Source organism: Acomys russatus, chromosome 23 (assembly GCF_903995435.1).
Source record: "Acomys russatus chromosome 23, mAcoRus1.1, whole genome shotgun sequence".
Classification (NCBI taxonomy): Eukaryota; Metazoa; Chordata; class Mammalia; order Rodentia; family Muridae; genus Acomys; species Acomys russatus.
Window position 1 is genome coordinate 37,301,611 of NC_067159.1, and position 22,733 is coordinate 37,324,343.

The window sequence follows — 22,733 nt, forward strand, 5'->3', positions numbered from 1 at the left end:
TTTTTATAATCCATTTGGTTATATGAACTTAAACAACCATTACATACTAAATACGATAGTAGAATTCTCCTATGTGGATCAAAACTATGTCCATTTTTTTTCTAATTGTTTTCAATGTGGCTAGCTGCTGAATATTTTTGAAAGGCTTACAATCTAGTATAAATGCATATGAACCCATGTGAGAGGGGGGATGCAGGCAGAATGCAGGCACCAACAGGCAATAGAGGTTGCTGCACTCCGTGTCTACTGAATAACTTAAAACACCATCCATACCATCTCCTGCATTTTGGCAACTACAGAGCCTATGCAGCTTTAGTTTTTATGAAAACCAAGGAAAGCAGGTATTATAATTTACAAAGATAAATTGTAAAAAACTAATTGAGATTGTGCAGCTCTCACCAAGATACACAGCTTTGAGTGCTCAGTGACATCAAGTTCAGTCCCATCTCTCTTCACAGGGGTCGTGCATTGTATTGATGATTTTTCTTCACTATGAAGCTCCACAGAGCATCGTCATTCTTCTCTAACCACTTGGAGTTTAAAAGATGTTCACAGAAAGTCACAGCCCACTCTCCACTCAGCTGTGGAGAATGTTCTGACCATTGGCTAGATCTGGGAAGGGGTTTAAAGTTTACCGCCTGTATTGTCCTTGGCTGGTGCCTTAGTTGAGCGGGACCCCTGGGCCCAAATCTGCCTATCATAATGTTCTACTTGTAGGTTTCTAGGACCCTCTGGATCCTTCTACTTTGCTATTCTCCCATGCTTCTCTCATTTAGAGTCCCAATGGGATGTCCTCCCCTCTGTCCCAGTTTCCTGGTAAGTGAAGGCTTTCATGGGACATGCCCCTTGGGCTAGTATGCAGATATAAGTGAGTATATACCATTTGAGTCTTTCTGCTTCTGGGTTAACTCACTCATTATGATCATTTCTAGCTCAATCCATTTATCCACAAATTTCGGGAATTCCTTGTTTTTAATAGCTGAGTAGTATTCCATAGTGTAAATGTACCACAGTTTCTTTATCCATTCTTCTACTGATGGACACGTAGGCTGTTTCCATGTTCTGGCGATTATGAATAAGGCTGCTATGAACATGGCTGAGCAAATTTTCTTGTTGTGTGCTGGGGAAAATGGGAAGGAGGAAGAATCGGAGGATACAAGGGATGGGATAACCATTGAGATGTAACAAGAATAAATTAATAAAAAAAATTAAAAAAAAAGATGTCCACAGTAAAAGTCCTAGAAGAAAACATTGCCAATTCAAGAAATCTAAAGTGTGTGTGTGTGTGTGTGTGTGTGTGTGTGTGTGTGTGTGTGTGTGTGTGTGTGTGTGTTTGGGAGTATGTGTATGGGGGGGCAATTGTTAAATGAACATTGTCTAAAGATTTCAAATGTTTACCCTTGCTAAAAAACAGCAATAATGTGGACGCGAGCTTGTCAACATTGGTCCCATTGACATTTTATACTATGCGAGCTTTTGCACTGGAATTGTAGAAGGCTGATCTTTAAATTCAGCAGGTCCCTCTGAGTGCCACCTCCTAGGTGACACTAGTACTACCCTATTTATGAAAATCAAAAAATCTCTCTAGAGATTGCTTAGTGACTTCTGGGAGCCATTGAGAATTACTACCATACAGAAAATTAAACTTTTACCATAGACACATTCACTGTAACATATTAAGGGCAGAACACAAAAAGTGGTGCAATTGAAAAAAAATCTAAGTGCTTGATGATACTTTCATTCATTTTGGTCACGCGTGCAAATCTGTAATGTCAGTTCACACCAATTTGAATATTGCCTCTTTCTCATTTTACATGAGCAAGGAATTGAGTCCTTGAAATATGAGGGCAATAAGATTAATTCTTATATCAATGCTTTAACAGATGGCCTGGAAAGTCCTCCTTGGTTTCATTCAGTGTCTCTGTGAATAAGCCAAGAGACTATGGTGTTCTGCTTTGAGGACAAGGAGCACTATTTATTAAACCCAAGTTACATAGCAGCATTGCTTCTGTTCAATGAACAGTACATATTCAGTCATATTGCCAGCTCCTTTGTGGAGGTGGACCAGCATCCTTTCACGGAAAGATTAAGAACTTCACCTAGAAAGGAATGGACCCTCACCTTACAAACAGAAGGATAGCTATGTCACTCTGTTCTGCGAGCACCTGTGACATGCATATGGTGTCCTGAAACTAAATGTCTTGGACAGCTGAGGTCACCTAGGCAGAGAGTAGGCTACAAGGTTCTAGCTCTAAGACCTGCTTTAACCCACTTGAATATATTCCTTTACTAATGAAGATAGAAGCTAATCTGCTCTGTCACATTCACAGCCATAGAGATGAATTTCCCCAAGAGTTTCTACAAGGACCCCCCCCCTCCCTCATTCATTGTATGTGATCAGTTCAAGTACAAGTGAACTTCAAGTGGAAATTCTCTGAAAGCAACTGAGTTGTGCTTGACATTTTAGGGTCTCGGTGGCTGAAACTCCCTTAGAAGGTCATATACAACTTCATTGCAGTGCAAAATGCCAAGCATACATCGGGAGCGACTGCAAATTGAAAGGGGAATTGTATTCTGCCCCAAATAAGCTACATGGATTCGGTCTTATCTTTGTCCTAATAATTGTATTGGGGGAGAATAAAACATGACTCCTTGATGTTAAAATCTTTCCCTAATAGGAATTCATATCTTTGCGTTATCTAAGATGGAGTTGTACTACCAGCCTATCTATGGTGTACTGATTACCATTTTCTCTCCTTGATTTGTTTTAAATCAAGGACTCTGCCACTAGAAGATATAAATCTATAGAATTTCACTGTTTTTTGATGCCTGATGTGCCTGACCCCGTCTAACATAACAGGGAGAGGGAAGTATTTAGAACATGAGATCTGAGAACAAGCAGATCGTATAATGAAAAATGAATTCTTCTTGTTGCAGTTCTTAATCTCAGAGTGTGTTTCACACAACATAATCAGAAGCATGTCTCCTGATAAAATGTATGTATGTATGTATGTGTGTGTATGTATGTATGTTTGTATGTATGCTTGTATGTATGTTCAGTTTTGAATTGTTAAGTTACATTTCTGTGGGTAGAGAACGGTGGAGAGCTACAGGCAGAGCAGAGCTACTCTCCCATAGATCTATAACAGGTAGAAGAGAAGATGTCTTGGAGCTCTGTTCTGTGTGGGCTCTTGCCTGCAAATTGGCATGCTACAAACACTGAATGCTTTAGAGCAGGAGAAAAAGGAATTAGTCAGCTGATGTAGTCTTTATAATATCTTCCATAATTTTGTGAAGTCTTCTACTGTAGCCATGTGGATGTAGATCCTGCCTCTTCTGCCATTTATTCATCAGCTAATATTTATAAATTCTCTCAGTTTTTGAATTCAGACGGTGTTGATCTCTTCTATTGTGGATCTTGTAGGTGAGAAGTGGGAAATAATAAATGTGAATGCATGACCATGAAGTTAATGTTTTGGTAGAAGGAACTCTGTGGTTCCCAGATGCAGGGAGCAAAAGGACATGGACTCCCATGCTACTGTTGCTGCTTCTTGCTTCATCATTCGCGCAGGACACTGACATTCTCCCAGCATCAGTTCTCTTATCTCTGAAATCAGACAGGCAATGCAAACCACACAGGCTGTCCCCTGAGTGAGAGATCACAGCAGTTGCCTCTATTGATATCCTGGATGGCAGACCAAAGTAGGACACAGACTCTTCTTTCTGTTAGACACTGTACTTTTTGAAACACTTTAGTTTCCTTAATGTCTGACTTTGCTAGAACCCAAGAAATACATAGAATCCTTTTCTATATTAGAATAACTGTATCAAAGTCATTCTTTGTTCAGATCCTAAGAATGTCATCATGGCTTCCTCTGTCCCTCTGCTTTTTCTTCATTTAGCCTTTGAAAAATGATATTCTTGGATTCTTTACTCGGTTTTCTTCTTCTATTCTGTACTTTACAGCTTCCTCTTTGGCTATGTTACACTACAGGTATGTCAACATTGTGCTGCCACTCTGTGCTGACAAGAATCAACAGTGGTGCATATTGATGTCCTCCTTATGAATGGATGACTTCCTTGGAAATGATGGACATTCCATTTAGTAGATCTGCTTGAGTCAGAGGACTAGTAAAGGTGTGGCAAAAGCCACCCAATGCTATCGCTTCAGTCACCAGTTGCTTATTCTGACTGAACACACAACCCTAATTTCCTATTCTCTTTCTCTCACTCTAATTGACTTTTGTAGAATTAAGTAAGAACTATCAAATTAAATTCATCCTGATTGCTAAAGAGTTAGAAAGCATGAAAAATGTTAATTTTCCTTTATTAATTTTTATTTAAAATTTTTATTTCTTTTGAGGGTTTAATATGTGAATAATATATTTATATCATCTCCATCACTCTTCTATATTCATTATTTTCCTAAATTTAAAATGGAATTGTGAGAATAATGGGGAGGAAGGCTTAGGACATAGAGAAGATAACTAATATGTAAGAATGTTTGAAAAATCCACATTGAAACATACATAATAGAAGGGTTTAACTGGGGTAATCCTAAACCTGTAGATCATGGTCTCCCAAGAGTCATTGTTTGTAAATAAAAAGTACATTTCCAGATTATGAGATACCACCACTTGGTTTGATTTATTTGTCAGGGATATGCCAGAGACGCCCACAAACAATGCTCTGAGTTGACCATCATAACTTACAATCACAGGTAAGGCCCTATTATTGCTGAAGACATCTCAAACTTAGGTCATAGGGCATGAAGAAATTTAATTTGTACTAATAAGATGACTACCTGTTCTCTAGATTTTATAGTACAGGAAGGTATTATGACTCTTAACCAGTTATGAAACCTATCAGCTATTATAGTGATAGTAATGGCAAGCTATGGCCATGGGTACCATAGTGGTACAGATAATATGGAGGTAACTAACTGCTTGTATTTAAGGTTCACTCCACAAGAGTAAATGCTTACCTTTCACTGTAAATCTGGCCAAAAACACATGGCTGGAGAGGTTATAGGCCCGGGAATGAACATACTATTATTTTGCTAAATGGACACTATTAAACTGCCTTCCAAGTTATATCTTTCTACTCACACATTAGCACAGCTCTCAGACCTCATCAGAGAAGTTTCCTGGTACAATGGATGACAAAGTTAACACCAAAACTCACAACCGGTCAATGTGCAGAGACTAAATGACTGTAGAGTGCTCAGCCACAAACGGTACCATCTCTATCACCTCCATATCTCCAAGGAGATGTGGAGAAGGAACAGAAAAATTGTAAGAGCAAGAAAACTGGAGAAAAACAGTGTTTTCTGCACAGGACCAGACTGATGCATCCATGATCTCATAGCAGCCTTGGCTGCCTGTGCAAGACCTGCACAATATCACGTCAGTCAAAATTCTAGCATGGGCTCAGAAGACCCCACACCTAAATGAGGAGCCATTGACAGTGGCTTCTAAGAGCAGAAGAGTTAGTTTTCTTTCAGGTTGTATGGCTCTTGGTAGGTAAGATGATGGCTCCACTCATATTACTGTATAGGCATCATAAAGTGGACTAGGTATATTATTTTAAAAAAAGACAGAAAGTTGCGAGGGGGAATGTGGAACTGAAGGAGGGGTGAATATGATATTATATGCATGTTTGAAATTCTCAAAGAATTAATAAAAAGATTAAGAAGCCACCCAATGTGACTTATATGTGACTTGAAAAGATGCTCACAACCTCTAGAAGAGTTCTAAATCACTATCCAACTCACTTTCCACCCTAACCCCATGTCTCCCATAAGTCAAGGGACAAAAACAGCAATAAGTAGGAACTGGGGACACGGCTCAGTAGCTAAAGTTACTGGCATCTCTTTCAAAGAACCCATGTTCAATTTCCAGCACTGACATAGTACCTTATAATGCTCTGTAATCCTATTTCCAGAACATGTGATACCCTCTTCTGGCTTTCCTGGGTACCAGGCATGCATTTCACGGAGACATGCATAGAGACAAACATCCATGCACATAAAATTTGAAAGTTGAGAAAAAAAGTTCATAAACAACAAAATATTACCTTGAGCTATATAAGGTGTTGTTTCTTCTTTGAAAGGGATGTGAGTAGGCCGGGGTGCTGGGGCAGGAGGTCTGTTTATAATGAAAGACCGATTTCCAGTTCTTTTCTTTACACTCTTACTGGCCAGTATCAGATCATACTCATTGTCATTAGTCTCAGCGAATGTGTATGGGTCCTCCCCCTCCTCCTCCTCCTGCGCTTCGTCTCCTTTCTTTTCTTCTTTGCTGTGTTCTTCTCTTGTCTCTTGATTCACACTGAGGTTATTCCTGTTCTGACTTCTTTCCATTTGGTTCTCCATCATTTTCCCTGCTTAGAAAACACGGGAGGGAGGAATGGGAGGATACAAGGGATGGGATAACAATTGAGATGTAATATGAATAAATTAATAAATATATAAAAGAAATAAGCAATAAAGATAATTGAACTAAATAAAAAAAAACCACTTGTTTAGGTTTATTCTCATCTTTTATGCAATCGTATGGCTCTCTTTAATTTCCTGCATCATATGAAATCAGTTTATGCAAATGCCAGTTTTTAATATTTCTCAAACATTATTTTAGGTGTGTACTTATTATCTGGAAATTTAGATGTATATAAATGTATGTATATCAAACTCCAATTGAAAGGGGATGTTTTAAAGCATAAAACTGCAGACTTTTTTTCAATAAGTCATCTTCCTTTCCTTATTGCTTGTACTGAATATTTCATCTAAAATCTGATTTCTCTGAAAATGATTTGAGGAAGCAGCCAGATGTACTGCCAGGATGTGTCCTAGCAAGTGTTTCTCTGCTATGACAAACTGATGTTCCAAAGTCTAACTCTTGGTTTTCACAGGTGAATACGAACCCCATCCAGAAACAGGACAGCAAAGTGGAGGTCTCAACATGATAGAGTATGGGCGTGGCTTAAGGGTTGGCTGTGTGATAGAAAGCAGTCACACAGTCAATCTTTTAAGGGCCCAAATTCAGTAACGTATTTACCTACTTTGTAAGAATATCCTGATATTTTAGAAGCAGTCACTGAGCAGACAAGCATGTGAAGTACTCTGGTTAATAAGTTAAAAATAACGTGGGCCCTCTTCTAGGCCAATGAGAAGATCTTTCAATATGAATATTACTATTTACTCTTTTATTTTCAATTTGCCTTTGTTTGGATAACATAAATATGATAATAATAATTATAATTGGGATTTTAGTGGAAAATCTTAGACGCCCAGAGAAAATACAATTAATAGAACCACACAAAAGAGTATTTTTACAAGAATACTCAGGAATTGCTTTTGGTAGTTCTGGGAGGGGCCACCATAACACCCTTCCAAAGCATCTTAAACGTTATTCTTCTGGTTAGCTTCACCTAAGAAGTGTTAATTACCTATATGCCTGGCGCTGGCTTTAAAATCATTATGCCTCACCTCTTTCTGCATGAATAATGTGGCTCTGAGATTTTTGACTCCAGAACTTCTGTTTGCCTGACAGCCTCAGGGAGAAACCTGATTAAGTGTGTGGGAAAGACTTTTACAGCACTTCATTTTTAGCAAAATGTGTCAACTGTCTCACTTTTATGAACCCATTTCCTGAGCTGTTAGCTCTCTTTGTTTCCCACCCACCACTCTTTCCAACTCGTTCTAAAGTTGGACCCACATTTAAACTCATATATTTTACTTTTTATCTTTAAAACTGCCAGATTATACTTTGCATTAAAGAACGGGGCCTAAGTTTTCTTATTCCAGGTTGTATACTAATAAATATTAAATGAATCGTTCCTATGAGTGAATCATTTCAATGGCTAACATAATAGGGCACATATATGTATAGCAAATACAACACCCTGATAGTAAACATTCTGGTTAGAGGCTTTCTGGCCTGGTATCCGAGTGGCAGATGGTTCATGATGATAGTTCAGTCTCTTGATTGTTGTGAAGGTAAAATAAGATGCTCTATAGTGGTATATAATAGTAGCTCATCCAATGAATATATCTGTCAGTCTCACACGTGGAACCTGATGCCTATTTTCGATAACTCAAGGACACATCTTGATAAATGGACTCAATGTCCGGGAGCACTTGTTGCTCTTGAAAAAGGACCTGAGTTTGATTACCAGCAGCCATACCATGGCTTACACGTGTTTATAAGCCAGTCCCATGGATCTAACATGACTTACACATGTTTATAACCCCAGTCCCATGGGATCTAACATGGCTTACACGTGTTTATAACCCCAGTCCCATGGGATCTCACAGACATGCACATGGTGCCCATACATCTGTTCAGGCCAGCCAAACGTTCATGTACACATAAAGTAAAAATTCAATAAATCTAAAAAAGAAAATTTATAAAATTATGTTGACAAATAGTGCCATTTTCTTTTCTCACTTTTCAGTGCTTTGGTGAAAAGATATGAAAGTAGAAAAGAAATCAATTGGCAAGACTAAGGGGACCCGTGAGTGAGAAGGGCATAAGAAGGTATGGGAGAATGAATATGATTAAATACATTTTATTTTCTATAATATGCATTATGATGAAACTCACTTGTAAGTATATATAAAAATATTAAGCAAATAAACATGGCAATATTATTTCTAAATAAAAAGTGTTTTTGGGGGTGCCTCTTGTGTGTTTTAGTTTTCAGGAGTATATTGGCCAGGAGTATAATTTTGGTCACAGGTATCTGGTTAAACTTATAAAATAGTGGTATTAGGTTTCCTAACCAATATATTATATATGCAGACTTATGAACAATGTGATATAATATTATATCTTATAGACATTTTAACCTGACACGGGTCAATATTTCCATTTTATATCTTCATTATTTAAAAGTTTTCAAACATGAAAAATAGAGTGAAATTTTGTGGCCACTCTGCTGCTAACCTGTTTTCTTCTCCCACAGATTTTCATGTTCTAATTGCATTCTTATCTCTCAAGGGTCCACCTAAGCTTGCGGTGAGCAATGAAGACATGTTGAAAGTGTCAGAGAAGTGTTTCCCAGGTTCGGTTTTCTACTATAGTGTGGAACCTTAGTGCATGTTATGTTGATAAACATGAGCCTTCTAAGAGATAGTGCCTTATGGTTTCAAAGATTCTCTTGAAGACATATTTTTTATGTCATGTGCATGAAAATTTTTTTGCATGTATGCATGAGTACTAAGTGTATTCAGTGCCCAGAGGTGCCAGAAGAAGGGGACAGATTCCTTGGAGTAGAGTCACAGACAGCTGTGAGCCATTATGTAGGTCCTGGGAAAAGAACCTAGGTACATTCCGAGAGCAGCAAGGGCTCTTAACTGTTGAGCCATCTCATCTCTTCACCCCCTTCAAATTTCACCTTTTCAAGCAATGGCCATACATTTGATGGTCTTCTAGGGTCTGACACGTAAATTGTTTCTTTTCATTCTGCTCACTTACCTTGTGAGGTGAAGTGAGGTCTTTCTAGTTGGGACGCAGCCGTCCCCGGCCGTGGTGGGGGCAGAGGTGGTCTGCAGTGTGTGAGTGGCTCTTGAGTGTTGCCTTCTGCATCAATTCCAGGAATGAACACATACAGGTCATCATACTGGCTCTCCCAGCTTTCATTGTTGGCCTCTGGCAGGCCGGGTCTTGCTTCAGCACTTGCTTCTTCCTCCTTTGTGTCACCAGCCATCTGGGGTTCCTCAGATCTGTCTGTGCTCTGCCTATGTGTGTTCCTGAGCTCATGATGAAATGCTGGAGACGGCGGGGCTATGTATGACGAAGATTGAACAACTTCACTTACACACATTGTCTGGAGCAGTTAGTAGACTTTTGTGAGCTGCTATCTGTAAAACACTGCCCACTGCACAGCTTCTCTTTACCTATTGGACATCTAAGATCCATCTACTCTGGTTTCTTGAATATATGACCCAGCCACACAAACAGTGATATTTTGATTCAGTAGAGTAACTGTTGGAAATGACTCCGTGCCTCTACTTAGCATCTCTATATATTTATTATACATATTGCTTAATGTGGTAATCATGACAATTTATATAATTATGGGTGCTTCATTAATTTTGGAAAGTATTATTTGGTAAAAATGTCTTTCTTGCTGGAGAAAGCATACCTATAGATAAAATGCATTCTGTTCTGAAATTTAACCAAATTATTGAGTCAATATCTTTATTCTAAGAAACACAACACGCTTACTTTTATGTTACATAATAATACACTAACAACCCAGGAATAGCACAAAACAATAGGCTGCAACAACTTCACATCTGTAAAACTACTTATATAATGTTTTCTGTTTACAAGTGAAAATGAGAGATAATCTTTTTGATCTTTCAAACACATGTTGGAATGTGTGTTATCATTTTCAATGAAAAAGAGTTTTTTCAAATGTTGCCGAATGGAAATATAGCTTTAAATATTAAAGAATACAGTGTAGGGGAGAAGACTTTTGTTTTGAAAAATGAAGTCACACAGTAGAAACCTTTCAGCAGTGAGAAAAAAATTGGGGCAGTGGAAAAGAATACCTATAATGGTGTCTTGTACAATCTTTACTTTTACAAAGAAGAAAAACACAAATTTTGCTTCTAGAAATGGACTTAGATTCTATAAATACCAGTATGGGAAGAGCAGGTGTGTGTGTGTGTGTGTGTGTGTGTGTGTGTGTGTGTGAGTTTTCTTTAGAGGTCTCATTCATCTTCCTATTCCTAACACCTAAACATTGACCCTAATGTAAAGAAGTCCCTAGAAATGCTGATGGAGATGATGGAATGACTGGAAGGAAGCTTTTGCTCGGCCACAAGTGCCTGAAGACCCTTCACTCTTTTGTGTAAGAAAGTCAGTCATCAGTCCAGAATTACAGTCAGAGTACAGGACATTGCACACCAGTACTTTTTAGAACCAGCATTTGACACTAACAAGGAACTGAAGTTCCAGGTGCTTTTTGGATATATCCAAGCAGGAATTCAGACTTGGTGAAGGAAAGGGTTTCAGGGTGTCCCATCACTAATGTGATGGTGAGTGAGGGCTTGGACTTTGCACCAGTCCCGTGAAAACTGGGGGCTGAGTCCAGCTGCAGTTGCACAGATGAGAGCTCTCAGTTCCAGCTGTAGAGATGAGAGTTTTCTTTACAAGAAGCTGCAACAATGTTCTCTTGTTATTGTCAGTTCTTCAGAGGGTGGAATATTATGAGAAATGTGTGGTCAGTATTAATAATGAACTTAATATGACCTTTTATAAAATATATAACCTATAACCCTTTTAATCAGTTTATTAGTTTAATATATGATATTAATATGTGTATTGTGACAATGTTTGAAAGATTTTATCACACTATATTTCATAAGCATTGCATTGGACTTTATCTGATTTTCATATTAGCCTGTCATTTGAGAAGCTTGTGGTCAGTAGTGTCTAACTGAGCATTGACTGTGTACTGCTATATGGACATGGAGAAAACAACCTCATTTCTCAGGACAGGTAATTAAAATGAAGGGAACAGGCCATAAGTGAAGAACCAGATAAGTGAACTATAGATGCTGAGCACAGTGGAAAGAGGTAAAAGCAAAGGGAAATTTCAAAAAATGGTAAAACAGGAGTTATTACATTTGGATGGAGCAAGCAAGGAAATTAGGATGAACCAGGGAGGAAGAGCATATGGAGGAAGCAGAAATTGCCATACCCTGAGGTAGAGGCATAGTCAGTCTCTTTCTAGGATAAATAATAATGAGGAATGACAATTGGTTGAATGCTGGCAATATTTTGCAGGTGCAGTCAAGAATACCATGGTGGGGTGGGCATAGAGCGGGAGACAAAGAGCAAAAGTCCAGAGTGACTTCAAGAATTTTGAACTAACTTGAAAGGAAAAGAAAAAAACACTTGTTATCTCAGGAGGGAAGTCAGTAGATGGAGACATTGGGGGTATAGCAGGAATCTTCAGAAATGAAGGGTGAGATCCCCATCATAAACGCTGGTGAAGATGGAAAACAAGCCACTGTATGCTAATGAGACCTGGCCTGAACATGGAGGACCATGAGATTCGCCTTCAAATGTTAGACCTGGACCTGCATGTGCTGTGGATCTTATGAAGCATCCTTCCTCAACTTCCTACTTCACAGCTGAGAGAACTCAGCTCCACGGACATTGTGATTCAGTTTTGGAAAACAGATTTGGAAGCACAGTTTTCAAATACTCAGAGAATAACATCAAAGTGATTCCTATAATTTTTCAGGGTAGGAAAATGCATATTTGATTATTAAATCCTGATCTTGTTAAAGGGCAGATAAGTTAACAAATGTAGGTGAGATATCTTTACCAAAATATTATTTAAAAATCCTTTGATTGTTGAAATATTATGTCACATTCTGTTCAGTCTGTCTTATTTATGAGTTTCATGCACCATACTATAAGCCTATATGTGGTCATGGAGACAGGGAAGACTTACAGGGTGAAGATGTAGGAAACAAGAAAACATCCTCTTCATACTCATTTTCTTGCTCATTTCTGCTAACGTTTTGGCTCTGAAAGGAAGGAAGGTAATTTTTAATAATGTGTGCTGATCTTATCTACAGGAAAAGACATGATGTTAAAGTTTTATTAAATACTTAATTCTTCTTTTTAACAATTCTGGTAATTACCATCTACATGTGCTTAATGATACATGGTATTAAAAGCACAGGTAAGAAACTAAGCCATCCATCTTGAATAATAAGTTGATTTAAAAAAGAAACACAACAACGGCTTTGACACTTGAAGAGAGCAATATTCATGAGTTTGGGTGTGGTAAAGGCATGCATCAGATGTAATACAACTGGTTCTCTTAACACTGTTGAAAGATACTAATTATATTAGGTCTGTTATAATACAGTAAAAGTAACAAAATTATAAAGGTGTTTATTCAATGTCTTTATAAGGAAAAACAAGCTGATTTATTTCTATTTATTGTCATTTTGAAGTCAGTTCTAGTATTTATTTATTTACTTGCTTACATACTAACTTATTTAGCAGTGGGGGAGCTTGAACCCAGGGCCTCCCACAGGCTAAGCATTCATTCCACCACTGAATCACACCCCAGATTCTGCTATATTTAGAAGTCAGAATTACTGAGAGAGAATGAAATCCTATTATTTCTGGAAGAACTAGTTTTATTTAAACTTTCTGAGGAGACAGAGCTCCTATAACTGTGGAACATACCACTCTTCTTAGAAAAAGCCAAGCAATAGCAACTATGTTTGTCAAAATTGCATAGAGAAAAGGATGGAGTGTTGACTGTATCTACAAAGGACCATAAGTTTTAAACACACACTTCAAATGTCTTATTCAAAGATACATTTTTGTTCTCAGCAGAATTGATGGAAATGACGAGGCCATTTGTTCTAATGTAGCAGCATCCACATTGGTACACTTGGCCATCGTATGCTGAGGTATTTCGCCTATACAGTGACCTCATCAATGTTCTTTAACCATCTACACTGGACAATGAGAACCCAAATGGAATTGATTTATTTTTTGATCAGTGCTCTTCACAAAAACATTGTAACTTCTAGTTTTCAAGGGAATCTTAAGAATAAAAAAAAAAAAAGTACCTCAGTTCTTTATTGAGTATTATAACTCATTTTAGACCACTTTCACTTCTCCTAAGTGTAATATATGAAATGATAACACTGATGTGTTGACTAACATTTTCGAGTGTTAGTGTTCAAATGACTGTTTAATAAGAATACCTTTGATTTCCAATTAGAATAACCTGTACATTTTATAATGTAGATCAAGAATATATTTTAGAACTCTAGAGTACTCTCAAAGTTGCATAAGAAATTGTTAGTCCCTTTAGACATCAGAAATCATTTCCAAAGCCCTTAAGAATTATGAAAAAGACTATACATTAAGAGCTAGTGAGTAAGTGTCTAGATATGAATATAAAAAATTAAAACCTACTGGCGTAAGTTTTGTGTTATGATTGTAGCCATACAGTATTTATAAACAGCCCAAATCCAAGAATATCCCAAAGGAAGCTCCCTCCAAATTTTATCCATGGCTCAAGTTATGTACAATTAATATTTTATATAATTAATGCTATATAGAGTAATTCATTCTCTGGAATGAAATTATTTGAAATATTTATTCTAGAAAAGCAAATGTTTTGGCCTCAAGGTCCTTGCAATAATATTTTAAAAATATGCTCGATTTGTGGCACATTAATATCATAACTCTTATGTAAACTCAATGATGGAGTCACAGACAAGTCTCATGCTACTCTGACATCTAGACACTTTAATGTTTGGCTATGTGTTCTAGTGAACAGAGGATGGGCTTTGTAGATAAACTGAGAGACAAATCACAACTGGAGAATTTATCAGCTATGCAATGTCAGGCAAAATACTTTAAACCTCAGTGTTCTACCCTGTGAAATGGGGGTTATACTATGTATGCCTCTCATTTTGTGAAGAAAGACTAATTATAGTAAGTTAATCAAACACATCTCTACCATGTAGTGAGTGTTTAATTAGTATAATGTGGAGTTTAATAGATTTTCTTTCTTATAGATACTTTTAAGGGAGCATGGTTTCCTTTCCTAAGCCTGACTTTATTCATATACTGTTAAATAGTTAGTCAAGTTTCTGTATTGCGTATATGCCTTTATCAAAGGAAAAAAGTTAAAACTATAAAGTCAAAATTATCATATTGTTCCTGGAAGATAAGGGAAAACAAGATATACTATTTTATTTAATAAACCATCATTATAGATAAAATAGAGAATTAAAGTAGAGAATTGTATTGACTCCAAAACAGTGGTGTTGGCTGATTTCAATACCCTGCTTCTATCAAGAGACAGGTCATCCAGAAACTCTCCAAACCCACTGGAACAAGATTCTAGTCATCACAGGCGGAGGATGAAAGGACAAGCAAAAGGAAACATCTGGAGAGAGATACAACAGGAAAATCAGGAGACATATCACAAAGTTTAATGCTTCACCATAGTTCAAAGGAAAAGCTTTGAAATCAGTTTATCTGTCAGGGACTGTTGCTGGTGACCCTGGTGAGGAGAATCATAACAGAATTTTGTAGACTCAGCCTGAAGAATCTTAGAAAGCTAAGCGTGGGTAAATAATGAAACAAATCATGTGCAAGGTTTCCTTTTAGGCACAGTGTGACAAACGGTCAGAAGGTAACTATATGCAGGATTCGGTTTTCAAAATATAGGTTGACAACATCAGAGAGCAGGTGTGCTTCATTATAGTCAAGGACTACAGTGATTGTGTGGACAGGATGTGGTATAGACGGGATGTTTAAGAACTCCAATGTCAAAGACTAGAAGAAGGGAGTTAAATATGACCATGAAAGTTTCTACCTACTCAATATCTGGTGGCCTGCTCTTAGGGCAAGCCATCCTTTTAAGATCACTCCTTCAGATATTTCTCTGCCTTCTTGGAGGAGGACACTGATTAACAAAACATTTTCAGTACAACCCAGAACTAAGCTATAGGTCTAGAGAGCACATGTTCAGCTTAAACACCCTTTGTATTAGAACCAGGAAGCTTGAAAATATATTCGGAGTGGATGTGCAAGTATAAAATAGCCCCCAAATTTCTGAAGCAGAGACTAGTTTTAGAGTGGACAGATAAAACTACTGATTTGGTTAATAAGACATAACCAAGAAATCAGACTAACAGAGCTGAATTGCAAGTACGGAGGCAACCCTGTGTTTTGACGATTTCAGAGGAGCAGTTAGCTACGGGCTACTCAACATACTGTATAACATGTACTCATTCAACTCCTTCACTGCTGGTGGGAATGCAAACTAAGACAGCCACTTTGGAAATCTATCTGGTGCTATCTCAGAAAAATGGGAATAGGGCTTCCTCAAGACCCAGCTATTCCACTCCTTGGAATATACCCAGAAGATGCTCCAGCACACAACAAGAAAATTTGCTCAACCATGTTCATAGCAGCCTTATTCATAATAGCCAGAACATGGAAACAGCCTAAGTGTCCCTCAGTAGAAGAATGGATAAAGAATCTGTGGTACATATACACTATGGAATACTACTCAGCTATTAAAAACAAGGAATTCCCGAAATTTGTGGACAAATGGATTGAGCTAGAAATGATCATAATGAGTGAGTTAACCCAGAAGCAGAAAGATTCAAATGGTATATACTCACTTATATCTGCATACTATCCCAAAGGGCATGTCCCACAAAAGCTTTCACTTACCAGGAAACTGGGACAGAGGGGAGGACATCCTATTGGGACTCTAAATGAGAGAAGCATGGGAGAATAGCAAAGTAGAAGGATCCAGAGGGTCCTAGAAACCTACAAGTAGAACATTATGATAGGCAGATTTGGGCCTAGGGGTCCCGCTCAAACTAAGGCACCAGCCACAGACAATACAGGTGGTAAACTTTAAACCCCTACCCAGATCTAGCCAATGGTCAGAACATTCTCCAAAGTTGAGTGGAGAGTGCGATATGACTTTCTCACGTACTCTGTTGCCTCACATTTGACCATGTCCCCTGGAGGGGGAGACCTGGTGGCACTCAGAGGAAGGACAGCAGGTTGCCAAGAAGAGACTTGATACCCTATGAGAATATATAGGGGGACGTAATCCCCCTCAGGAACAGTCATAGGGGAGGGGAATAATGGGAAAATGGGAGGGGGGGAAGAATGGGAGGATACAAGGGATGGGATAAACATTGAGATGTAACAAGAATAAATTAATAAAAAAATAAGGCACAAAAAGATAAAATAAATAAATTAAAAAAAAATATACTCGTTCAACTACTGCCTCATTCCTCTCCAAAGTATAAGATAATAAATTGGCCATGAAATTAACTGTGCAAGCTTGGTACAACAAAGTTCTGAACAGTACATAGGATGAAAAGCATAGAACTGTGTGCGCATTTGGAGATGAAGCTGGATGAGGAGGAAGGATGAGGAGGAAGGGCTTCAGGGAATAAGCATAAGAAAGAGGAAAATGGCAGAGATACAAGAAGGCTGTTAACCACATACTCAAAAGTCTAAACTAAGAATAGAGATGTTCTTGGTTACCCTTTCTTGACTTCAGGATGATAATTAGACCTGAGCATAGAACTCTTAGGTAGAGTTTCTGGATTGGAGAACTTTACCAAAAATACTCAACAACTGCATCCTGAGAAGTTCTCAGTACACCATCTACAAATGACAGTTCTAAGTATGATCATTATCACCAACATGGAACGATCAGGCAGGGAACATTTCTTAAAGATTTTCTCAGTGTACAATGCTATACTAAATAGTAAGCTTGTAAGAAGACAGGACGAGGTAATGGAACATTCCCCTAAGATCCTGAATTTTCAGCTTGGAAAAAAATCAATGTAAAATATTCCAAGAAATTATAATTTTGTTTAATTACAGGTTTCAGTATAAGATAGTAGTGAAATCTTTTTTTACAACATAGTTAAGACTTGGTTTTAAAGGATGAGAAGGGTTTGTGGGACTCAGCCTGAATACAACTAATGGAAGTTTCCTGACCCAATGGATGAAGAGACAGCAAATGAGTTGGAGGAAGAATGAATGTTCATGTTCTAGAAAAACAAAGCAAAGGCAAGGCTGGGTGGTCCATATAGATCCAAGGCAAGGTGGGAAGCCATGCTCCAAAGAGTAGGTGACAGTTGTATATTGTGAAAGGAAGTCTAAAGGCAGTACTTGCTTACAGTAGCTTAGTTGTAGACATCTGTAGTGCAGTTGCTCCTGTTTGGTGGCCTGCCTTGACTAAGCAGCATCCTTCCAAACATGCACATAACATGTACATAACAGTCCATGGGTTAAGAGTCCTGAGATAAGAAAAGCCATCAGAGTAATCTGGATTCAAATTTTTCTTTCTAATTATTACTCACATTAGTTCAGCAAATTTCTCTCTGCTTTAGCCTCTTTAGACAACAAAAGAGCTTAAATGTATCTCACCTCATAGAGTTACTGGAAAAGTGTAACTGATATTAAGTGCTCAGAATAAAGCATGGTAAATGGAAAACACCTTGGAACTGTTATCTGCATGTTTTTAAAAGTGCTTTACTACAGAATTAGAGCTTTTGTTGTCATGTTTTTCATATGGTCATCGTTCTGTCAACATTCATATTCAGTTACAAGGTTGAAAAAGGATAAGCTGTATTTAAACTAGAATATAAAGAATAAAACCAAAGAATCCAAAATTATAAAATATTAAAGTGTACACTCATTTCCAGGCTCAAGATCTTTAAAAATTGTACCTAATTTAGATATAGGAACTCACAACACAAATATTATAGGTTCATGCTGGACCTCTTTACACTCATGGGCGTTAAGCAGGGTCCATGGGCATGGTGTGTAGGTCATGTGCTCATACCTTGTTGTGATTCCATTCTCTAAGCTTCATTTATAAAGCCATGAAAGAGATGGGGGCCGGATGATGTATGGCTAGGGAACCTCAAATTATCCTTTAAGATATTAAACTTTGATTTTGCAACACTGATGCTGCAAATATTCGTTTAGGTTAGTTTTAAAATTAACTTCTCTTCTCCTAGCACAAAATGTTGTGAAGTAGGACACGTGCCGCCCATAAGGCGTATCACAACAGGAATGCAAAGGGAAGGGACAAGACATTGGCGTAGATGGGGCACAGAGCTTCTACACGAAGGGCGAGTTGAAAAGGGGCCTTTACTGCGCATGTGCATCACCACACCTTGCACGTCAGTCGTTCTAGTTTTCTGCTCAAGGGAAGAGCTGGAGGAGGAGGTACCAGACGGTAGCACAAAGTTCACTTCTGAGCATTTCCAAGTCTAGACAGCAGTTTTAGTTTCAGATTTAAATCCAGTTAATAAAGGTCAACAGAGGACATGCGAGGCGCCGCCATGATGAGGATATAAATCATTAACTTGTTTTGAATATCCTAATCAAATCAAGCTTAAAAAGATACACTATGAAGGAACACCATGTAGAAGGCAGAGAACAGACTGATTTGCGTGATTTCAAACTGGCAGATGGAGGTTAGGGACGGCAAAGGGCCAGGCTTATATTTGTGTTGACCATTTCCAAAAGCCAGTTGTCGGCTATTTCCAAGCCTTTAATAATTCGAGTCGGGGTCAAAGAAGCAAATGGTCAAAACAGCAGAGCAATAAAAGGCCGCATTGCCATCCCTACTGTGGGAGGACACCCCATTTATCTAAAATAAGATGTACGGGTGGTTTCTGAATCCAAGCCAGAAGCAGACGTAAAACGCCAGTTAGACTCTTAGCAATTTCCTACAAAAATTATACTCTTCGGCTGTTAGATAATAAGTGTTATTTGACAAATGAAACAAAGGCCTGCTTAATTTTATACTATTACTATGAACAAATAAGTGTTATGTGACAAATTAGACAGAACAATCCTTAATGCTTATGTTGCTGCAAGCGTATTCTCAGTATTCATTGGGCTGGGATAATCTCAGTTTCCAAATATGGAATAAGGAGAGTTGATTCCTATTGATCTAAGCATTTGAAACATGCGAGTCTGACAGCAAGGAAAGGTAAAACTTTTATTCACTGAAGACGTGGTGGGAGGCTAAATAACATTTCTGGTCTCAATGCTCAAACTATCACTGGTAGCAGTGAGGTGTTTCATTAGAAAAGGGGGAGGGAGGGAGAGAGAGAGAGGGGGGGGGGGGGAGGGAGGGAGGGAGGGAGGGAGGGAGGGAGGGGGAGAGGGAGAACCCTTGAGAGATACCTATATATCTCTCTGATGAATCATTTTCTTATTAAATCTACCATACCCACTCCTTCTCAGTTGTCAGGTTCGAGTTATATTAGTTACCAGAAGGCAGTTACTCTCCTATAGCACTCTGTTGAGTATATTGGCAGCACGTACACTCACATTTTTTTGTTCAAGGAAAATAGTTTCTGTACAAGAAATGTACTTGATGCATCCCCAAAGAGCTACAGACTGTAGCACAACACCCTGATAAGTTGTTGGTAGCACAAACATCTTCAAAGTGAATTTTCTGTAATTGAATGCGTTTAAAGTAATATAAAACAGAAACCTTTCCTGGTAGAAGGAAAAGCACTGCTATTAAGGAAATTTATTTTCCCCGTGCTTGCATATGAAATCAAATTTGAAGAGAATCGGTAAAAAACAATAAGCTGACTTTGGCAGAGAAATATCGTTTTCTTTAGTCCAGATATCTGAAGTTTTTTTTTTTTTTTTTTTTTTTTTTTTTTTTTTTTTTTTTAAGGTTGTAATATTGAAATGAGTTTTGTTTGTGGAGTTCATCTCCTAGACACTGTATATATTTTATAAGTAGCTATTGTACAACAAGGCTACACCACTTCGTTCTGATACTAGGCACCATGAGTTCACCTGTTGTCAGCGGGCAGCTTAGCATTTTAAAGCCGCAAGGGCTTTACTACACCGATTTAAACTACTGGTAAAAAAAAATTCCCAATCTACATAGGTATGGCCTGAAAGAAATTCCAGCTCATCCAAAGGGAGCCACACAGCTAGCTGCCATTTAAGTCTGGAAGCAACACTCTTCACAGTGAGGAAACACATGGACTTCAATCATCTCCTCCGCTGGGCCTCACCTTCAGCTCCAGCTGGAAGTCTCTTTAGGTATTCACTTTAGAGAAGGCATTTTCTGATTTTTAAATGAAGAACATTACTTAGCTGCCCAAAGGCTGGGAGCTAAGTATTTGATGGGTACAATAGTGTCAAGCCTAAATATGTGTATGCTCATGAAGTCTTCTACAGTAAATCCATAGGGGAAGAGAGGGAAGGGTCATGTTGCCTACATTGTCTTAACATGTCACTGACACTGGTAAAAGTCCATACAAAGCAACAATGGCCCAGCACGAAGGGAATAATGAAACTCTGGCTCAGCTCATTTCCAGCCTGCCTGTTAATGCTTTGTCTACTTATCTGAGCAATTTTGTATCATTATGGGATATGGAATTATAACAGTAAGGTAAGGATTGCTTTATCATACCTGGGATTTGAATTCATTAACATCTGAGTGAAGGGCATGAATAAAAGATTAAGCAGCCTGGCCCATGCCAAAGGCAATTTCATAAAAATTTACAACTCACTAAAAAGTTAAACTGTCTTTAAAACAAAAACAGAAACAAGATCAGATCAACAGAAGCAAAGTCCAGTCAGTAAAGAAAAAATACAATAATGTTGAAGAAAGTAATTTTAGTTAGTTTTATTGAAATACTTATTCAAAGATTACTGTATATCAGAAACTGGAAAAGAAGAAATGGAGGCCAAATTAAAAAAAAAAAAGGTTCTTTTACTTAAATCTACATGTATACTATATATAATAGCTGAAATAACCTTATTATTAATAGTTACTAAGAATAACTTCCCCTGGATGGGGAGACCTGGTGGCATTCAGAGGAAGGATAGCAGGCTACCAAGAAGAGACTTGATATCCTATGAGCACATACAGGGGGAGGAGGACCCCCTCAGTCACAGTCATAGGGGAGGGGAGTAAGGGGAAAATGGGAGGGAGGGAGGAATGGGAGGATTCAAGGAATGGAATAACAATTGAGATGTAATACGAATAAATTAATAAAATATATTTAAAAAGAATAATTTATATAATATTTACTATATACCAGAAAATGCTATAAGCTTTACATTTGGGCTAACATATTATATTTTCAAAGTACCTTTTCTGAATTAGGTTACTATCATGATTCTCATTAAATGAATGAAAAAATGAGCACAATGCATTAAATAAGTTGACCAAGGATATACAGACAGTATTCTTATTGGTGGTCCCAAACAATAAGGTAAATAAGTAAATAAACACAAGAATTTAGTACCTGGCAGATAGCCAAGAAGAGACTTGATACCCTATGAGAATATATAGGGGGAGGTAATCCCCCTCAGGAACAGTCATAGGGGAGGGGAATAATGGGAAAATGGGGGGGGGGCGGCTGGAGGAATGGGAGGATACAAGGGATGGGATAAACATTGAGATGTAACAAGAATGAATTAATAAAAAAAAAAAAAGAAAAAAAAGAATTTAATACCATGCTAAGTCTTCAGACTCTATAAACTGTGTCACAAATGTTCATAGAAGGGATAGCTCGGAGTTTTGTAATAAATGAACTTCAGCTTGGTGGCATCTAAGACATTTAGTTAGGATCATAAAACAGTCAAAATGGATAAAGGCAGGCTCAAGACACCATGGTCAGTTACCAACAAGATCAAAAGACTACAACTAGACCATAGGTTCTGGAGCTGCCTGGCTTTGTCAGAGCCTCGGGAAATGGGTATCTGTGTTTAGGGGTCTGGAGAACCCACTTGTCCAGTTCTTCCTATGCCCCATCACATCTAAGCATTCAGGTCAGGGCTTGGGATGTGCCCAGAAAGAAAACCTAAGATAAATACTCTGGGCTATTGGCAGACTTCCATGAAAACAGAAGGCCCATTCTCAATTTGTAAAGAAGAGATGGACGAAATTGTGGTCAGGGCATTTTAAAGCATAAATAGAGAATCAGATAGTACAGATGTTAATTAAAGAGTGTAATGGAAGCACCAGGGCCAGTGCAGGGAGGAACGTTCCAGCCTTCCTTGACCATTTCCCTCAGTTTTTTCCTCTACAATAAAGATCTAGGCAATTTTTTGAGAACACACACACACACACACACACACACACACACACACAAAGATGCATGCATGCAAGCACATTTGGCTTGGAGACAT

At 38.1% G+C, this 22,733-nt stretch overlaps 1 protein-coding gene and 1 long non-coding RNA gene across 2 annotated transcripts in view; one reads left to right on the forward strand and one right to left on the reverse strand.

Moving 5' to 3' along the window:
- LOC127206697 (uncharacterized) overlaps positions 1-22,733 on the forward strand; it is a 196,895-nt gene that overhangs the window by 144,662 nt on the left and 29,500 nt on the right. The window lies entirely within an intron of this gene.
- Bank1 (B cell scaffold protein with ankyrin repeats 1) overlaps positions 1-22,733 on the reverse strand; it is a 254,947-nt gene that overhangs the window by 36,710 nt on the left and 195,504 nt on the right. The window contains exons 8-10 of the mRNA XM_051166054.1: positions 12,475-12,550; positions 9,477-9,785; positions 6,076-6,381 (exon numbers count right to left, since the gene is read on the reverse strand). Coding sequence (XP_051022011.1) covers positions 6,076-6,381; positions 9,477-9,785; positions 12,475-12,550 — 691 coding nt within the window. The remainder of the gene's footprint in view (positions 1-6,075; positions 6,382-9,476; positions 9,786-12,474; positions 12,551-22,733) is intronic.